Source organism: Periophthalmus magnuspinnatus, chromosome 14 (genome assembly GCF_009829125.3).
Source record: "Periophthalmus magnuspinnatus isolate fPerMag1 chromosome 14, fPerMag1.2.pri, whole genome shotgun sequence".
NCBI classification, from domain to species: domain Eukaryota; kingdom Metazoa; phylum Chordata; class Actinopteri; order Gobiiformes; family Gobiidae; genus Periophthalmus; species Periophthalmus magnuspinnatus.
The window spans coordinates 29,084,151-29,100,727 of NC_047139.1; the positions used below are offsets into that span (position 1 = coordinate 29,084,151).

The 16,577-nt window shown below is 40.2% G+C and overlaps 1 protein-coding gene across 3 annotated transcripts in view; it reads left to right on the forward strand.

The window, feature by feature from the left end:
• Window positions 1-643: 643 nt before the first annotated feature.
• The window catches only part of nrxn2a (neurexin 2a), a 104,492-nt gene continuing 88,558 nt past the window's right edge, over window positions 644-16,577 (forward strand). For 2 of the 3 annotated variants that reach the window (XM_055226730.1, XM_055226731.1), the window contains exons 1-3: window positions 644-1,667; window positions 3,675-3,695; window positions 12,797-12,826. In XM_055226730.1, coding sequence (XP_055082705.1) covers window positions 983-1,667; window positions 3,675-3,695; window positions 12,797-12,826 — 736 coding nt within the window. In that variant the 5' untranslated portion in view covers window positions 644-982. The remainder of the gene's footprint in view (window positions 1,668-3,674; window positions 3,696-12,796; window positions 12,827-16,577) is intronic. The other variant, XM_033978009.2, reaches the window with a different exon arrangement.

A 16,577-nucleotide genomic window follows, 5' to 3' on the forward strand; every position in this document is an offset into this window, starting at 1 on the left:
AGCGTAGACCCAATGTAAATATTGTCTCCTAATCATTTCATGCCCAAAGGGAATTCAGTAATTGTTCTTGTGTATAATTTTATGCAGAGCCATATTTGATCATTACCAGTGTAAAACTCAGCTGTGCGGTGCTGCTCTGCAAGGCATCCCCTTTTTGTTCTCCCATCTCCCTCTCCTTGTTTCCTTTTCTCCGATGCAACCCTTTTCCTTTCATCGCCGGTCGCCTCTGGCCTGCTGCATGTGTTGTTGTGCTGGAGCCTCTCAGTGCACGCCCAGGGGAGAGCGGGGGGCTTAGGGGGCTCAACATCAGCCTGGCCAGGATTGCACTTCTCTCCTATAGCGGCGCCAAGATGGAGATCCGCTTCGGTTTGAGCAGGATCTTATAGGATTCACACCACAAAGAAAGCACAAACCTGGATGCTATTTGCTCTAATTTCAAAAGGGGAATTACTGTCATCTTCACTACTATATGATCTCTGTATTATCTTTGTTTTAATTATTCGCACTGTTTTGTAATCCATTTGACATGCCTCTCACTCCTCATTATTTATCATCTTTTGTACAATAGATTGTTGCTAGTTCTTTCCATCTATTCATTACGCCCTCTTCTTTTATGTCTCAGGATGTTGGGAGGCTGAGGAGAAGAATGTGGGCCCTGCCGAGGCTGTGTGCCTAGATAACCCATGGAGAACTGACGAGAGCTACGCTGGATGGAGGCCAAGACTTTGGACAGCGAAGGCGAGGAAGCGCATTGTATCGCCGATCACTTGTGCGGTTTGTTTCCTCACATAGAAAAGTAACATTTCTGCAATGTGCCTGCTCTGCTCTTACTCAAATCCTGCTCCACAATGGCAAAAAGGATCCAGATAGTGGTTCAAGGCTGAAGATAAACATATTTGTGGAACATATAGACTTATTTACAAAATACTGTGAGGTGTTTTGATTGTGGACTATATTTAACAGTTGAATTATAGCGAAAACAATGGCTTTCCAGTTAGTGTTGCTAGCGGGTTTGGTGCTCACAGGATTAGCGCTAAAATACGAAGGGGGTCCCGGACAGTGGACACGCTATGCCCAGTGGGATGCTAAAACAACAGGAGAGTTGAGTTTCATCCTCAAAACTAATACTAGCAAAGCACTGGTCTTGTATCTGGATGACGGTGGTAACTGCGACTTCTTGGAGCTCCTTATTGCAGATGGTAGGCTCCAGTTGCGCTTCACCATTCACTGTGCCGAGCCTGCCTCCCTCCACACAGAAACACATGTCAGTGACCAGCGCTGGCACCGTGTACTGCTGACCCGGGACCACAGGGAGACCCGGCTACAGGTGGACAACGAGCTGAAGACTGCGGAGGTCAAGTCCAAGAGGAAGGAGATGGTGGTGGAAAGTGACCTGTACGTGGGTGGTATCTCTCCAGACGTTCGTCTCTCTGCGCTCACGTCCAGCACGGTCAAATATGAGCCCAGTTTCCAGGGATTCATTGCAAATCTGAAGCTTGGGGAGGCGCTGCCGGTGCTGCTGGATGGCCAGGGGGTGCACAGTGACCTGGAGTACATCTGCGAAGAAGACTCGCCCTGTTTTCACATGGGACAATGCTCCGTGAGCCAGGGAGAGGTGCTGTGTGACTGCATCAACACCAGCTACAAGGGGAGGTACTGCCAAGAAGGTAAGAGCATATGGCCCAGAGCTGCATGTTTGTGTGTCTGTCAGTTGTCTTAAATAATGACTTTGTCAATGCCGCTCAGACTAACACAACAAATATGAGTCTGAGGTATCATCTATACCGGCATCTGCCAAGTGGTGTTAATAAAGCTGTTTGTTTAAAAGAATACAGACAGAAAAATACTGCGTAGGCCAGGGTATGGTGTGCTCACATGTTTAGCAGCACCTGGGTACCTATGTAATAATAATAATAATAATCCTGATGATAATGATGATGCATTAGTCTTATATAGTGCTTTTCCAGACGCAGAAGTCATTTTACAATTTTGTGCTTTATTCATTCACTACATACTCAGTGGTGATGAGTTACTTTTGTGGCCACAGCTGCCCTGGGGCAGACTGATGCAAGTGAGGCTGCCAGTCTGCGCCATCGGCTGCTCCGACCGCCACCAACCACATATCATGCACAAATCACTCTTATACAACGCAATGTGGATGAAGGGTCTTGCCTAAGGACACAATGGCACCTGGAATTCCTAGCAGTCTCCCATCCAAGTACCAACCAGTCCCTCTTGCTTTGCTTCTGAGGTCTGATGAGGTCAGGTTTTGAGCAGAGAGTGCATCTTAACAGAGCATAAAGGCCCTTTGATTGCTAATGATGCTGTCCTTAATAACTGTAAGATGTCTTGATCCAAATTTATACTAGATATAAAAACAACATTTGAATGTACCCAGTAATAGTTTATGTCCTTTGTTATTCATGTCATGTTTTGGTATAGGCACTTTTCCCCACAGTTTAATGTCCAAGTAACATATAACTGTAAATATGTGTTTCTTCGTATATTAGCTGCCACTGCACTGCGCTTCACTGAAAAATCAATGAAACCCATTTAAAGCGATCCAGGTCAGAGCTGGATGTGGCAGTACTTACAGCAGAGCTTTGAGTGACAGGAGACATCTCCTTCACACTCTTTATATTCAAGATTATCTCACTATGATTTTTCCCAAAAATGTATGCAACAAAACTCACCACAAACTGTGCAAAGAAATGCACTGGTCTCCTAAATATGTATGTTATCTTTATGCTTTTGTGCAGTAATTATATGTGACTCACATTGCAAGTCCACCTAGTAATTTAATGTTTTTGTTTTTGTTGTTGTTGTTGTTGTTGTTATTGTTTTTTATTTTATTTTATTTTTTTATTATAAAGCTTATTGTTTAGCAATGTATAATTTTGTTACACCCTACTTTGATTAGCTACAAAAGACAACAATTATATTATTTGAATTATTAATTAAACTGAAACCATATAAAGTTGTGGCCTGCCGATGTGTTTGCAACATTGCAACATAATAATAAAATAAAATAATTATCGATCAAGGTCAAAAGGGCAATTTCTTAGCAAAACTGATGTTTGCTATAGATACTGTTAATCCATAATTCAAAGAAGAAAGACGAGTGTTAGATATTTAGTATTGGATGTTGTCTCCACATGGCGTCTTTAATGTCAGCACTGCAATTTCATCAGCTCCAAAGTTTCACATCCACTGTGTGAAGCAATCCTCCAATGCCAGACCACACTACCTGCAACATATAAAAGATAACACTGGATTGCATTGTATTTCTTATTTCCCACCAGTGCAGTCACTGGAGACGCTTGTGCTATAAATAACCCACACATATGAAGATGGATGCCTTTTTACTGCCATCCAAAATGAACATATGCATTGGACCATACTCTGAAACATGCGTGTAACAAACAGTACAGACGTGTTAACGTTAATGTTCTAAATAAAGCCCATCCCACTGTTACCACTGCCAAACTGTGGTTTTATATAAATATGTTACTGACACCAGTTCTTATTTTGTCTCACCATGTATTCATATTTTACCTACCCCTGTCACAGTATATGGTGAAGCATGCAGATATGGGATTTATATGGCAAACATGTGATGAATATGTATTGAGCCTTATTTAATGTCTCTTTGTTTCTCTACCCTCCCCCCACAGGTATCCAGAAGGAAGTGGAAGGTAAGACAATGCATCATAATGAGTACTATAAGACAATATGTATTTCTTTTTTTTTTTTTTACATAAAGGCTAACACCACAGCATCCAATGTGCGATGCTTTGTGCGTGTTGAGGATCTGAGGGTTTTTTGATTGTCGGTTTGGACTGCAGTTCTGACATCCAATAAATTAAAAGCAGAAAAAGAAAAAAAAAAAAGTCTATCACTGGTCAAGGGGGTCAACGAAAAGCGCTTAATGTGCTGGATTCTCTCTTTGTGTAGCTAATCAGAGAGCTCAAGGTGACTGGAGAGGTCTGCAGAGTGAGTGAGTGGGTGGTGCGCATTATGGAGAACATTCATACTGCGCATCACGAAGACAATAACGCTAAGCCACTTTTTTTATAGTTTTTACGTGTCAGAGTTATTTGGGGTGTCATGACCTCCACTGTTTGCGTGACAGATCTAAGGCTGCGATCACTGAATACAGGGACACTGGAATGGCCCGACTGGTCATTTTATTAAGTATATCATGTACTCAACAAAGTGGCCCTAGTATTTGCTTCTAGGTGGCTGTGTGTTCAGAAATATCTGCGATTCTGTATTGCTATTGCATCACTAAACTGCCATTCACTGGATATTTTCTCTTTATGGACAGTTCTTACAGTACATCACAGAAATGGTTGTACAATTGTAATTTTGAAATGTTCAGACCAGTCACAAGTAGCATTATGGTGCACTATGTAACCTTTATAGTGTGGGTCTGCCATCTGCTTGTCTCCATGTTACTGCTTTGTCTGGAATGTTCCTCTGTATGGCATTATAAACTTCAATTACAGGTGTTGCTAAAAAGTACCTTGAGAAAATGCAAGGTGCTGAAGGAGCGAAGGGGTTTTCATTTGTAACTAGGCGTAGTACCTGCTTGTTTTTATGGGAATAGATCAATCTAACCCTATACCGTGGAATATTCTGGCCAAAGCAAAAGCATCTCCATAGAGACAAACATGCAGCAAAGTTAACATAGTGCACCAAATGTCTTTTCCTCCTCCTGTAGGACAGTTGACCTTCAGTGGGTTGTGGAATGAATGCATCTAGAGAGATTAAAACTGGTGTACCTAATAAATTGGCCAGTGATTGTGCTTCCATCAGCGCGTAGTAGCGGTGCAGTATTGAGCCTTTCTGTGCAAAAATAACCAGCGTGTACTGTTTATATGGAGTAACCCAAAAGGGGCAAACCATTAGCTTTTTGACAGAATCAGGTGAACAAACACTGACACAGGCTCTTTGCGTTATCCTCTGAGACTCCGCTCTGCACAAGAAAATCTTTGTTTTGCAGCATACCTGTGGCCTTATTATTGATGGGGAAACAGGGTTTAGCATTAGGGAAGTAACATTTTGGAACTAGGGTTGCATGATATTACAACTTAGATTATATGCAATAATAATGGTAAATGTCAGCATAACAGCAAAATGAAAATCGCAAGTTCTCTGGCTGTTAATGGGCAGAGACTTTAGACTGGCACAGTGAAGTAACGGGCTTGGGTTATTTAGAATTAGAATAAAAATGTGTATGTTAATGACAACTGAATGAGATCAACTCCAGGGTTAAACTGAAGACCAAGTCAGAGAATTGGGATGAATTTATTCCAAGTGTTTAAGTGCAATGTATTGTACAGCTCATTTGAAACAAAACGCTGCTTTATACATTTACTCACTATGCATTCATTTGATAGACTGCATCTTTGTAGTTACATTTGGAGGATCATGACACCCCTAACCAGCACCCTCGGGCTCTTCTAAACCTTTAAGACAACATTTAGCCTAAGTTTAATGAGAGAAAAGACATACGTCTGATTATCTGCAACCTTTAACCAACTGTAATTGAAATAGACTGGTTTGTAATGAGTTCGGAAAGTGGAAACAAAGATTGATGAGGAACATTTGTTTAGCCCTGTCAAAGGAAGACATCCATCTCTGTGTGAAGGGCTGCAGTGTGTTGTGAGAGGGCAATAGCAGCACACACGATAAATCACAATGGCCTAACGCACACCTGCTTTTTCAAATTGGGCTGTGACACTTTGGGCGAAAATAGATGCCTGTGCAGTGTCTTTAGTATATGGCTGCGTTATTAAATATAAATACTGGAGGAGAATAAGGCATCTGCACTTAAAAAACACTGCGACTGAAGCTACTTGATAAATCTCTGGCTGGTTTAGGCTTTGGATTTCTAAATCATTTGTATTTGGATATAAATGCAAATGTTAGAGTTGGTTTGGTGTTTTGTAATGATGAAGATTTTGCCATTTCAGTAAATAATTCAATAATAACTGCTTATTTGGCTCGAATGTGCTTTGCAAATTGAGGTTGGATATTTGAATTGCTATAGATCACTGAAATGTAACAATTGTCCTGTGTGCCCGCTCTCCTGGTTTTCTGATTGCATTGTGCGTTTTGAACATACTTTTACTCTTATCTGAGAGCCAGTGGGGCTACTTCTCTGGTATATCGTTTCCAAAAAGAAATCCTGATTGTGTCTTGGCTGTGTAACTAAATATAGAAACTAGGATTGTCAAAAATATTGTATTTTTGTGTCTGAGAATGTTTTTTCAGGGAATATATTTTTATATTGAAAGAAATTCTATCTTTTTTACAAATAGATGTTTTCATATTTTTTTCTGAAATAAGATTTCCAAATAGAATATGTGGGAAAAGCATTTGTGGGCTCTTTAATACATTCAGTCCAAAGTGCAATGTTGAAGATAGTAAAGTTATATGCTTGAGTAAGGCTATGGATTCTTTTTACAAATTTATGTAGTCACGTTTTTTCTTATCCATAATGATGCAGTTGTACTTTTTCTTGAGTTAGCAGGGTTCATGTGAGTACCTCTGGTCCAAAGCTGTGCCATAATCAGTCTGTAGTTTAGCCGTTTCTGGGCCTCAGTGTTGAGATTGGCACACCGCTGTGAGAGGGCTGCGCTGTGTTTATTGGATTAGAGCTTGACATGGAGACAATCCCCAGCGCAGGATTCTCCACAACAACAATGACAAGAGCACAATCTCACTCCCCACAGCAGCCCCTTTCCACGCCCTTCATACAACTTTATGTGCTGTTCGGCGGTGGCTCTGCGACGTCCTTGGGTTGATGGAAGTTGTCATTTCTATGCTTTAGTGGCCCCTAGAGATGCAATATCGCCACTTTCTGTATCAGAGACTGGGGTTTGCGTTTTGGGCTCAGTAGGCATGTTGTTGGTTGACTAGGATGAAAATATGCAATTAAATATTTCTTATATTTAAATCAAATCACAAAATCACAGTTTCACATTTCCTTGAAGTACTTTTTGTGTGTAAACTGTCATTATTACTGTCATTTGCCCCGCGACCTGCTAATGTGCATTTATTTTGGCCCACTGAGGAAAAAACTTTGGGCAACCCTGATTTAGATAATAGAATGTCCTTTGTAAATGGTGTTGTACCTGTAGTGTAGACCTCTGCAAACACATGATGAAATGTGTGGGGCTTTTGTAGTTTATCACTTCATATATCAGTCTTCTCTTCCACCTGGAGTTTACAGTGTGCACTCTGAAGTCCTACTTTTTAAACATATATTTAAAATCTAATAGCAACACAAAACAGAAATGTTTTCCCCAAAATTGTGCAGGCCTAAATTATCATTTCATATGAGGATTAAGAAACAAGTTCAAATTCATTTTTATTCATCAGAAAATGAAAGAAAGGACTGAACCAAAACTTGAGTTGTAGCAGGTTGAGGTGTTGGAGTTGGTGTTTTTGAATTGTGACAAAATCATGATAAGTTAAGATTAAAAATATATTTGGTTCAAAAATAATGTCATTGAAGGGTTAAAGGATTGGATTTGACGCAATGTGATGTGCACCGTCGCTAGTGTGGAAAATAATAAGCAACTATTTTCTCTTTAGTGACACAAAATCTAAACTAGCGACAACGGTTTTATAACAATACATTCCATTGTTCACTACGCCTATTGTCTTGACTATATTTCGATTTCTAAAAAGTCCAATATTGCACAGGCCTGGTTTGAATCGGCATCAGAGTCCTGTTTGTTGGCATTAGTCAATGAGAGGTGTGTGCTCCGTGGGTGAGACCTTGCAGTTGTTCATATATTTATTGAGCTCCAGCTGATGTGTGCGGACAAGGGCCACGCTCTAGTGCCGGAGGAGCGCAGCGTCCTCTGATGTTTTGTAAAAAGCAAAAGCAGGTCTGTGGAGGAGAGATAAGAGTGGCCAGAGCACATGAGGCAGATACTGAGAGAGGAAAGCACCCGGACGTGCACCAAAACTCTACACTTTGTTTTCTACTTTTCACTTAACTCAGGTTTAGAGTCAAGACCAAAACCAGTGACCCACATCGTAAATAATGAAATGAATGAAATAAACTGCTTATCAAATCACATCACCGGAATCTTTCAACACCACAGCTGGATGTTCAAACAAAAAAGTACAAATGGTTTTAAATCATTTTGGTACAATTTAATATTACTAGGGATTAAATTAAAGGTGCACTTTTTTCTGGAGAGTCCACCATCTGCTTGTTTCATTAATGTTATTGTTTTGCCTGGTATGTTCTTACAAAATGGCACTATATCAACCATTTTATTCAGTTATAGCCAGTTTCCAGGTTGGATTGCTGAAAATGTCTTGAAAGCTTTTTTTTTTTTTACTGTGAGTGAGTTCAACTCTCCATAAACCGGTAACTTGGTGAGGTGACGTCACTTTTTGTCTCCATGGAGATCAATACATTTATTACAAAACTGTGAGACATTCAGGCAAAACAGGAATATCTTTAATGGAGATAGAAGATGGCAGACCCTTCACAAAAAAATCACAGTGCACTTGTAATGATTAATGCTGATTTGTAGATTTAATATTCCCTGATGTCAGAGCACATTTATTCTGGTCTTGAAATCAGTTTATTTACATTTTTATTATGTCAAAGTCAAATTGTGAGTCATTTGTACTTTTAGTTATTGACTGTTTAAAAAACACAAGCACAAATTGTCAGTAGTTCTCCCTCTTCCTTGTCCTTGGCCTTATCCCTCATTACGACATTAACACAACTACACCAAATTTGGCAGTACCCTAATCCTGAGTTTTCACTAATTAATGTCACCATAATGACAGCGAGAGGTCCTTGAACATCTGCATTCATTTTTTATCTCCCCTCAATTTGTTTAATGAAATAGTTATACCACATTAAGAGATCAATCAAGATCACTTCTACCATTTTCAGCAGCTGTGTGACCAATGTTTTATTTATTGGAAAAGATCAGCAAACATTTCTTCACACTCCCTCTATAATTAACGGCTATGTTTATAATTTAAATAGTACACAGCTGTAATGCTAACGTACAAGAAAGCCTGTCTGATACTGTAAGATCAATATGTATTCTATAAAAGGCTATAGAGCAGCCTCTAATAGTGCGTGCGCCTCAGGTAACTGTTCAAAGCCATGCACGCTGCAAATAAAACCGTCACTTTTTTGTTTACCGTTATATACAGATATAAGCAGTTCTGACATCAGTGCACAAGCTGAAAGACTGTTCTTATTAAAATGTTTTCAAATTGCAAACAGCATCAAAAGGATTCAGAAAGCTGCTTGTTTTTTTCCCCATAAAAATAGAACAAAAGAGAAATATAGGAAGCGATGGTTAGGCTTTCCTTTCTCCCTACAGGACACTACAGGTTTGAGCCAAATATCTCTTCTCTCCCGCGCGCAGCTTAGCCTACGGGATAAGCATATTTAAAGAGTGCTTTGCCCTGTGTGCCATAGGTAGCATTGTCGTAGTTACTTCAGCTGCTCTAGTCTGACCCTTGCACTGGCCACTACATCGTCCAGATAAATCCGACACCGCCCTCCTCTACGCACTCTCGCCCTCCTGCCTGCCCTTGTCCATAGTATCAGCGTGCACTAAATCCAATGCAAAAAGCTCAGTGCGTGTGTGCGTGTATGTGGGTGTGTGTTTGCGTGTGTGTGTGGCCATAGCTCTTATCTGCACTTTCACAGACTTGAGCCAAAAGTAAGTCTCGGTACATGATGAAGGCCTAGAGCTTTGTGCCTGCGCCTGCTAATTACAACAGTGGTGTAATGGGAGACCTCACAGGAAAGAGAAGCAGTTTATTAAAAAGCCATGGTCAAGTTTATCACACTGGAATAATAATATGGCTATGGATATACAATTAAGTAATAACACGGCTATTTAATCAAACATATTAAATTGCTAATGTAAATACATCCTTTTAAATCTGTATTACACCCAGCTATTATTACTATGGCAGATATGTTTGTGTGTAACTCCAAAAGTAATGGTTGTATTTCTTTTACTAGATACGTGATTATCTATTTTTCTAACTAGTTATGCCAGATGGCCTTCCTATTTCAGTTGTCTATTTATAAAAACTTCGAACGACCTTTGCAAGAATTCCAGCTATGACTCTTCAGGGCCGGGTTTTGAAAAATTATTGGACTAAATGTGCAAAGTGAACTAAGCATTTTGTTCGCATATCTTTCTTTTTTGAATAATTGCATAAATACGAAATCTGGGAAGAATGTTTTTGTTCATTACCTGTGCATTTTGTACTTTTTGCATTTATTTATTTTTCTTGTACTTCCATTTTTGCTCATTAGTCTGCTCAAAAAAACAGGACAGGGCAGCTCAGAAAAAATATTGTTGCCAAATATCAGAACCGATACTGATATCTGGGAAGTGCTTCGATATTACCCTAATTTACACCTAAACTCGATCTGCTTTCTATGGCTATAATCACGTTTTACATTCCTTAGAGGAGGTCCCAATCAGAGGACCTCAATACAAAATGAAATATAAATCCATTCTTGCTTTTTAATAATGTACTACCTGTCGATGTACTCTCAGTATTTTCCGTCTCTACGATTTCGCTGATATACTTGAAGAGGATAAAGGCATTGTTTCTCTCTAACCCGACAGCAGTTATACAGGAAGTTGAATTTAAGGTGATGTTTCCGATGCTTCTCTGCTGTGGTCTGGGGCTTTACCCAATATTTCCCTCCCTTCTCAGTCAGCGGTTCCCTATTACCCAACTCGGCCGTGTCGCTGTTAATGATGAATGAGCTGTCTGAGTGCTGTGTGTATTTTTCATAGGCAAAGAGAGAGAGGAGATGCAGCTTGAGTCCCAGTCTAGTCAGATCTTAGCAACGCCGATCAGAAAGAAAAAAAATAAGTTTGGTGGCGATGAGAGCAGGGCGACAAGAGGAGGGCGATGGCTGGGTTTTCCATTGTGCATAAGTTGGCTTGTCATGTGACGCCTTGGAGCAGCTTGGAGTCGCTGATGTGGACAGAGCAGTGGGGGAGTCGTGCCCAAAAGCCAGCCTCACTGCAGTGACATTGGAGCTAAAGCTTGTGTTTTTGGCAGACGAGGGGCATCTCAGGGGTAATATGAAAGCACAACCCAACAACCACTGTCACGTTTTGAGGAATGAGATGCAGAAAACATAAAGTTCATTTTACCCTACAAGACCTTGTACTGAACTGGTGTTAGTGGGGCAGTGTTGGGCTGCAGTGTTTTGTAATGGTCTGCGGATGATGATGTTATTGCCATGAGTTGCGTAGCCCTGTACTTTAGGTGTTATGGTCAGTGTGGTACAGTGGTTATCTCACCTACCTCTCTGTAAGGAGAATGGACAACGTACTAACAACTCCTCCGCTCAGTCACTTAATGTGTCCTCCTTGTGTCTACTGCTCCTAGTTGTGTGTCATTGTCCCACCATAGGGCTTTTCAGGATACTTTTTTTGGTTGGATGTTTAATTATAACAAAAAGTGACAATTTTTCTGAGCTAGCCTCGCAGTTATTGTTCACACTGTACGCCTGTAATTGTTTTGAGTAGATACAAGAATACAATTTGTACAGCCATCACACTACCTTTACCTTGTATGAGTCACATAAGCTGACATCCAATCACAACAGTGCTGTGTGTCTCTAGTTGATCCAGTATTTGGCCTTGTTGCAGTCCTGTTCTTTTCATGGTGTTTCTGATGAGCTGTTTGTGTTGGCTGGCTAACAGGGCTCATGTGGTCAGCTCCAGTCTTGTATTGTGTCATCCGCGTAAACCTCTGCACAAAGTGTTGCCTTGTCATTTCCGGTTGACCTATGGAGATGTCTGCGTGCTTGGTGTGAGGCTCAGATATATTGGCACTTGCATCTGCTTTGAAAAGGCTTAGAATAATGTCTGTGAATGCACCCAGCCTGCTTCTATTTTAGAAATGTTAAGTCTGTCTTTCTGTATGTACGATGGTGACACTATTAAATTCTTTATGCCGACTCCAGCATTGCATCTGTGTTTAGCTCAGCGCTGCGCCCCTTTCTCTCCTCTTCTGTGCTCCCTGTCAGAGGAGAGGCGGGATGTGGCAGTTTTTTGTCTTGGCTGACCTGTTTTGGGATGGTTTGGAGTCAGTGGAGCTCTAACTCGCTGCTGTTGTTATGCTTGTATTTTTAGACAGAAAGGTTTTGCTTTGGTGTCTTGCTGCTTGGTGACCTGTTACTGTACATGATGATTATGTCTGATGCCCTACAGCTGGCTCCACCCACTGCACACGGCCTATTGAGTGAAATGAGAAGAGGCGTGACCCTGTATCTGAGGTTAAGTAGGGTGGCCTTGTATGACTGAGCACATGTAAATGTCAGCACATGGTGTGGTATGGTGGAGATATTACCTATTACGATATCACAAGTACGGGATTAAATGTTCAGGCATATGGGATAAGCATGTGTAGTGTTAGCAGGTTTAACGCATATCTGGTACATCTCAAACGCTGTCTACATACAGTATGTGTTCCATTTGGAAAAAGCATCTGTGAGAGCAACTACCTGTAGAGTTGCACCTATCCAGATGTTTTTTTCTCTCCTTGCCTCCCCTCTCCTTCTCCCTTGAGATGTTTGTGTGTTTTCAGTTGGAACCCTCCCCTTTCTCTTTAAGTTCAGACTTTGACATCCGTACCTTCCCCAAGGATGTCTGTCACAAACTGCAGTCCAACATTGTGACAATGCTTTCGTTTTTCCCAAACTTCTTTATGAACTTCCTGTTTTCGTATCCTTTTTTCTGTTCTTTCCCTCAAGGTCTGGCGCACCTGATGTTAAAAAGCCAAGGTATGGGGTTTGTTGGTTTGCTTCTCCCTACCAGCCACCTAATCACACATCCCTCTGCCCCTTCCCTGTAATCATTTGAGTTAACTGTGCTGCACTAATAATCCTCTCCTGTTTTCTCATACTTGCCTATTCCTTTTGCTTCCTGTCATGTTATGCTCACTACTCACTCAATTTGTGTCCGTCAAACCCTTGTCCTGACCACTGACTGATCTACTGGAACATCACCTTTGACCGCCGCAGTTTTTCGCCAAGGTAATCCATCACTGCATCTCTCCAGCTTGGTTTAAAAGGGGCAATATAAAGTGTCTTAAGCTGAAGATGTGTGTCAGGTTTGCACTGGGAATACCTTTTTCACTTTCTGTTTTTATAACCCAAACCAAATAGGATTTCTGAACATCTCCGACTTCAAAACATACCCGTGTGTTGTTTTGTATTCATTGCAGGTTCTGTGACATTCAAATGACATTCAAATTCTTTTCTGAATTGCAGCCGACTCCTTTGTTTTCAATAGGTGATGAATATTCATAGAAATGTTTTATGAGTGCTGGAATTGCAATGGTATTTTGAATGTGAGCTCTTATCACATGCCCACACACTAACAATATCACTCCACAAGGACTTTCTCATTGACAGTGGAGGTGTAGAGAGACCCAGGGCCCACAAAAGGACATTGACTTTGAATTTATTAATATACAATGACAGTTGTACATAATTGAGTTCAGATACTTTGACTACAAGCTGCATTTCACCAAACCCTGTGCATGTATCTCTGTATTTTGTGTTATTGAGCCAGTTTACACTTTATACTATCTATATACTTATATCATGGGGTATATAATCTCACCACTATTTGGAATATCATGTATCATGTAACTTAAACCCAGTATTACAAACTTTACCACGCAGGCTAAATAGTTTTATTAAGGAGAAAAAAGGTATATTCTACATTATATGACAAATGAAAACATATGTCTCTCTTTTATAATTGCATCAGTTACATGTCAGGGCATTAATCGTTCACAAACCTGCTATTAAATTATAATTACTGTTCGCTTCTTAAGATGTATTGCAATCATTTTTTTCAACGTAAGCAAGCCAGACTCGTATAAAATGTCCTCATGTTTAATTGGCTCCACTAGTGCGTTAATAGCTATTCTTGCACCAGACAGTACACTCACTGTAGTAGCGCAGATACCTTACACCTTTGAAGTTGTTATTAATGACTGGGAAAGAATCAGACAAAGCGTTGCAGACTGAAGCTGAGCCTATTCTGTCCTTTGTGTTGCTTACCACATGTTTATTTGTCTCTTTAATGTAACCAATTAGTCCAGTGCCAGTCACAGAGAAAGTCCTTATTCAGTCTCCATGGTGATCAGTGGTCTATCTCCAAAGACCACAATAACACACTGCACCTAATGTTACTTTGGCCATTTAAAAAAAAAAAAAAAAAAAAAAAATCAACTCACTGTCTGTTTGACTGAAAACACCAAACCGTGCAATAGCAATGGTTCACAATGATGTATAAATGAGCCAATGGGAATACATTAGAGGATTCTTGCAACACTTTCCGCCTCATTAAGATTTTGTATGCTATTGCTCGGATCATTGTAAATTGCAAGCAGCAACAATAATAATGAAAAATATTTGAGTGTGGAATTATGCAGAATAACAAGGGAATGTCTATGTAAATTAGTTTAGCGCTAACATCGAGAAAATAGATTACGCTTTCTACTTCTGTCACTTAATTCACGTCATGATGAGACAATAATATCGGCCAGTCTAATTGAAACGTTCACCACCCAAACGCATGTGTACGGTTGAAATGCTGTTTTATTACATACAGTAAGTGTGTCCCAAAGGCCCCCCACTACGTGATTTGTCATAAGATGAAGTCTAGATGTAATTGCTCCATTTCATGCACCAGTAAATAAGAAGTACAAGTCTGTAATTGATTGCGGGAATAAATATTCACTTCAATAAACCTTGGAGCTGTTGCCATAGCCTGGACCATGGCAACGATTAGTAGCCAAGTGCGTAGTCAGTTTTATGCAATATTCACGGCAGCATTTACACTTTAACTATATGACGAATATCTGTGATTAACTTTCGACCTGATTTCTGCTATGGCCCGAGGCAGGAGTCTTTTTTTAGTAATGCAATTCAATCCTTATCACAAATGCAACACAGTTTTTGCTTTTCAGGAAGGCAGTATTCAGGCAGTAGGTAAATCTGAAACTGCATGTTGATTTGGATAACATTTGTGCTACAGCAAACTTTGTATTTGAATTATTTAGTTTGATTTGTTTAAGCCTGTATCACAACAGTAACCTCGATTGGTTTCCCGGAAATAAACAAAACCAAACAGACATAAGAGATTGATTTAATGATGCAGCAGGAGAGGAAAGCTTCATTCAGACAGGAGAGCAGGTTGTAATTGTTTTATAACAACATTAACTAGATGATAACCAGACGCCTATACAGACTCTCTACTGTAATACAAAATGATATGAAGTGTAATCCTGGCAATGGAGAGAATTTTACACAATGTTATAGAGTCACAGGTGTAGAGTTCTTACATTAGAGCAGAATGGGTAATACTATACGTGATTTAACATTTCTCTGAGTGGATAATCACAGTAATTAAATTTAGTAAAGATTAAACAGCGATGACAGGACAACACATAATGGATAAATATAAGGCAAAAACGACAACAGCTGGTTTGCATTTGCCTGGCTGGTGAGTATTAAGTACTACTAGTCGTATACAAGATTGAATACGAGTGGTTTAGCCCATTGTCACATTGGCACTATTATCTCACGACCTCGTGGTCACCGTTCATGCTGCAACGTCTGAATCCACTGCCCTCTCCCTCTGGAACAAAAGTGTCAATCCTTAAATACCATCTGTGCTCTGGACATATGGGGCACTGTGGATGTAACTGCATAATGAAAAGTATAATATTAGCAACACTCTGGTGCAGCCTCTGCAGTGTAGTGTCACTGCAGCAGTACTGTACAAGATTAGGGCTGGTATGAAAGCCCAATAGGTGATTCCTTCTTCACCTCGAAGCCCTTTTAGGTAATAAGCACAATGTCTTTGGGCTTTACCTGTGTTGTTAAAAGACACTATAGGAGCAATAACAGCTGTTGTAAGTAGCCAGCAGCAAAGTAAACAATCCCAGTGCTGATAATAGTCTGTCCACTGTGTCTTCAGGGCTACAAAGACAGGGCCATTGTGGCTTACTGCTCTCTCAGACAGGTTGATTGATCCCTCTTAGACTTCCACTGCATTCCAAGAGTCATCCACAAACATCTTTGGCAATACCAGATCACAATGAATGAAAACCACACAGCCAGACTTGGAGAGAATTTGTGCATATCTTATAAATGAAGGATAAATATTAATCTTTGGAACAATAGGGTAGGTTTGTTTTGCAAAATTATACTCAGGAAAATGCATACAGGCACTTAGCAATTTCCTCGGCCTCACAAAATCAAGCTATGTAGATTTTTTTTATTGACCAGGCAAACAAGCAGCCACTCACTCGCTGAGGCTGAATAAGTCAAGTCTCCTCAAGAGAGAAGTGAATGCATTCTTCGAACAATAGGGATTAATGAGACCACTTCTATGGGTGGTTTAAATTGTTTGGGCAAGTAAACATTTTATTGTACAAACAAATCAGCCTAATGTTGTATAGCTTGAACCTACTAGCATTTACAGAAGTGAATTTGTTCTTCAAACAATAAGGAC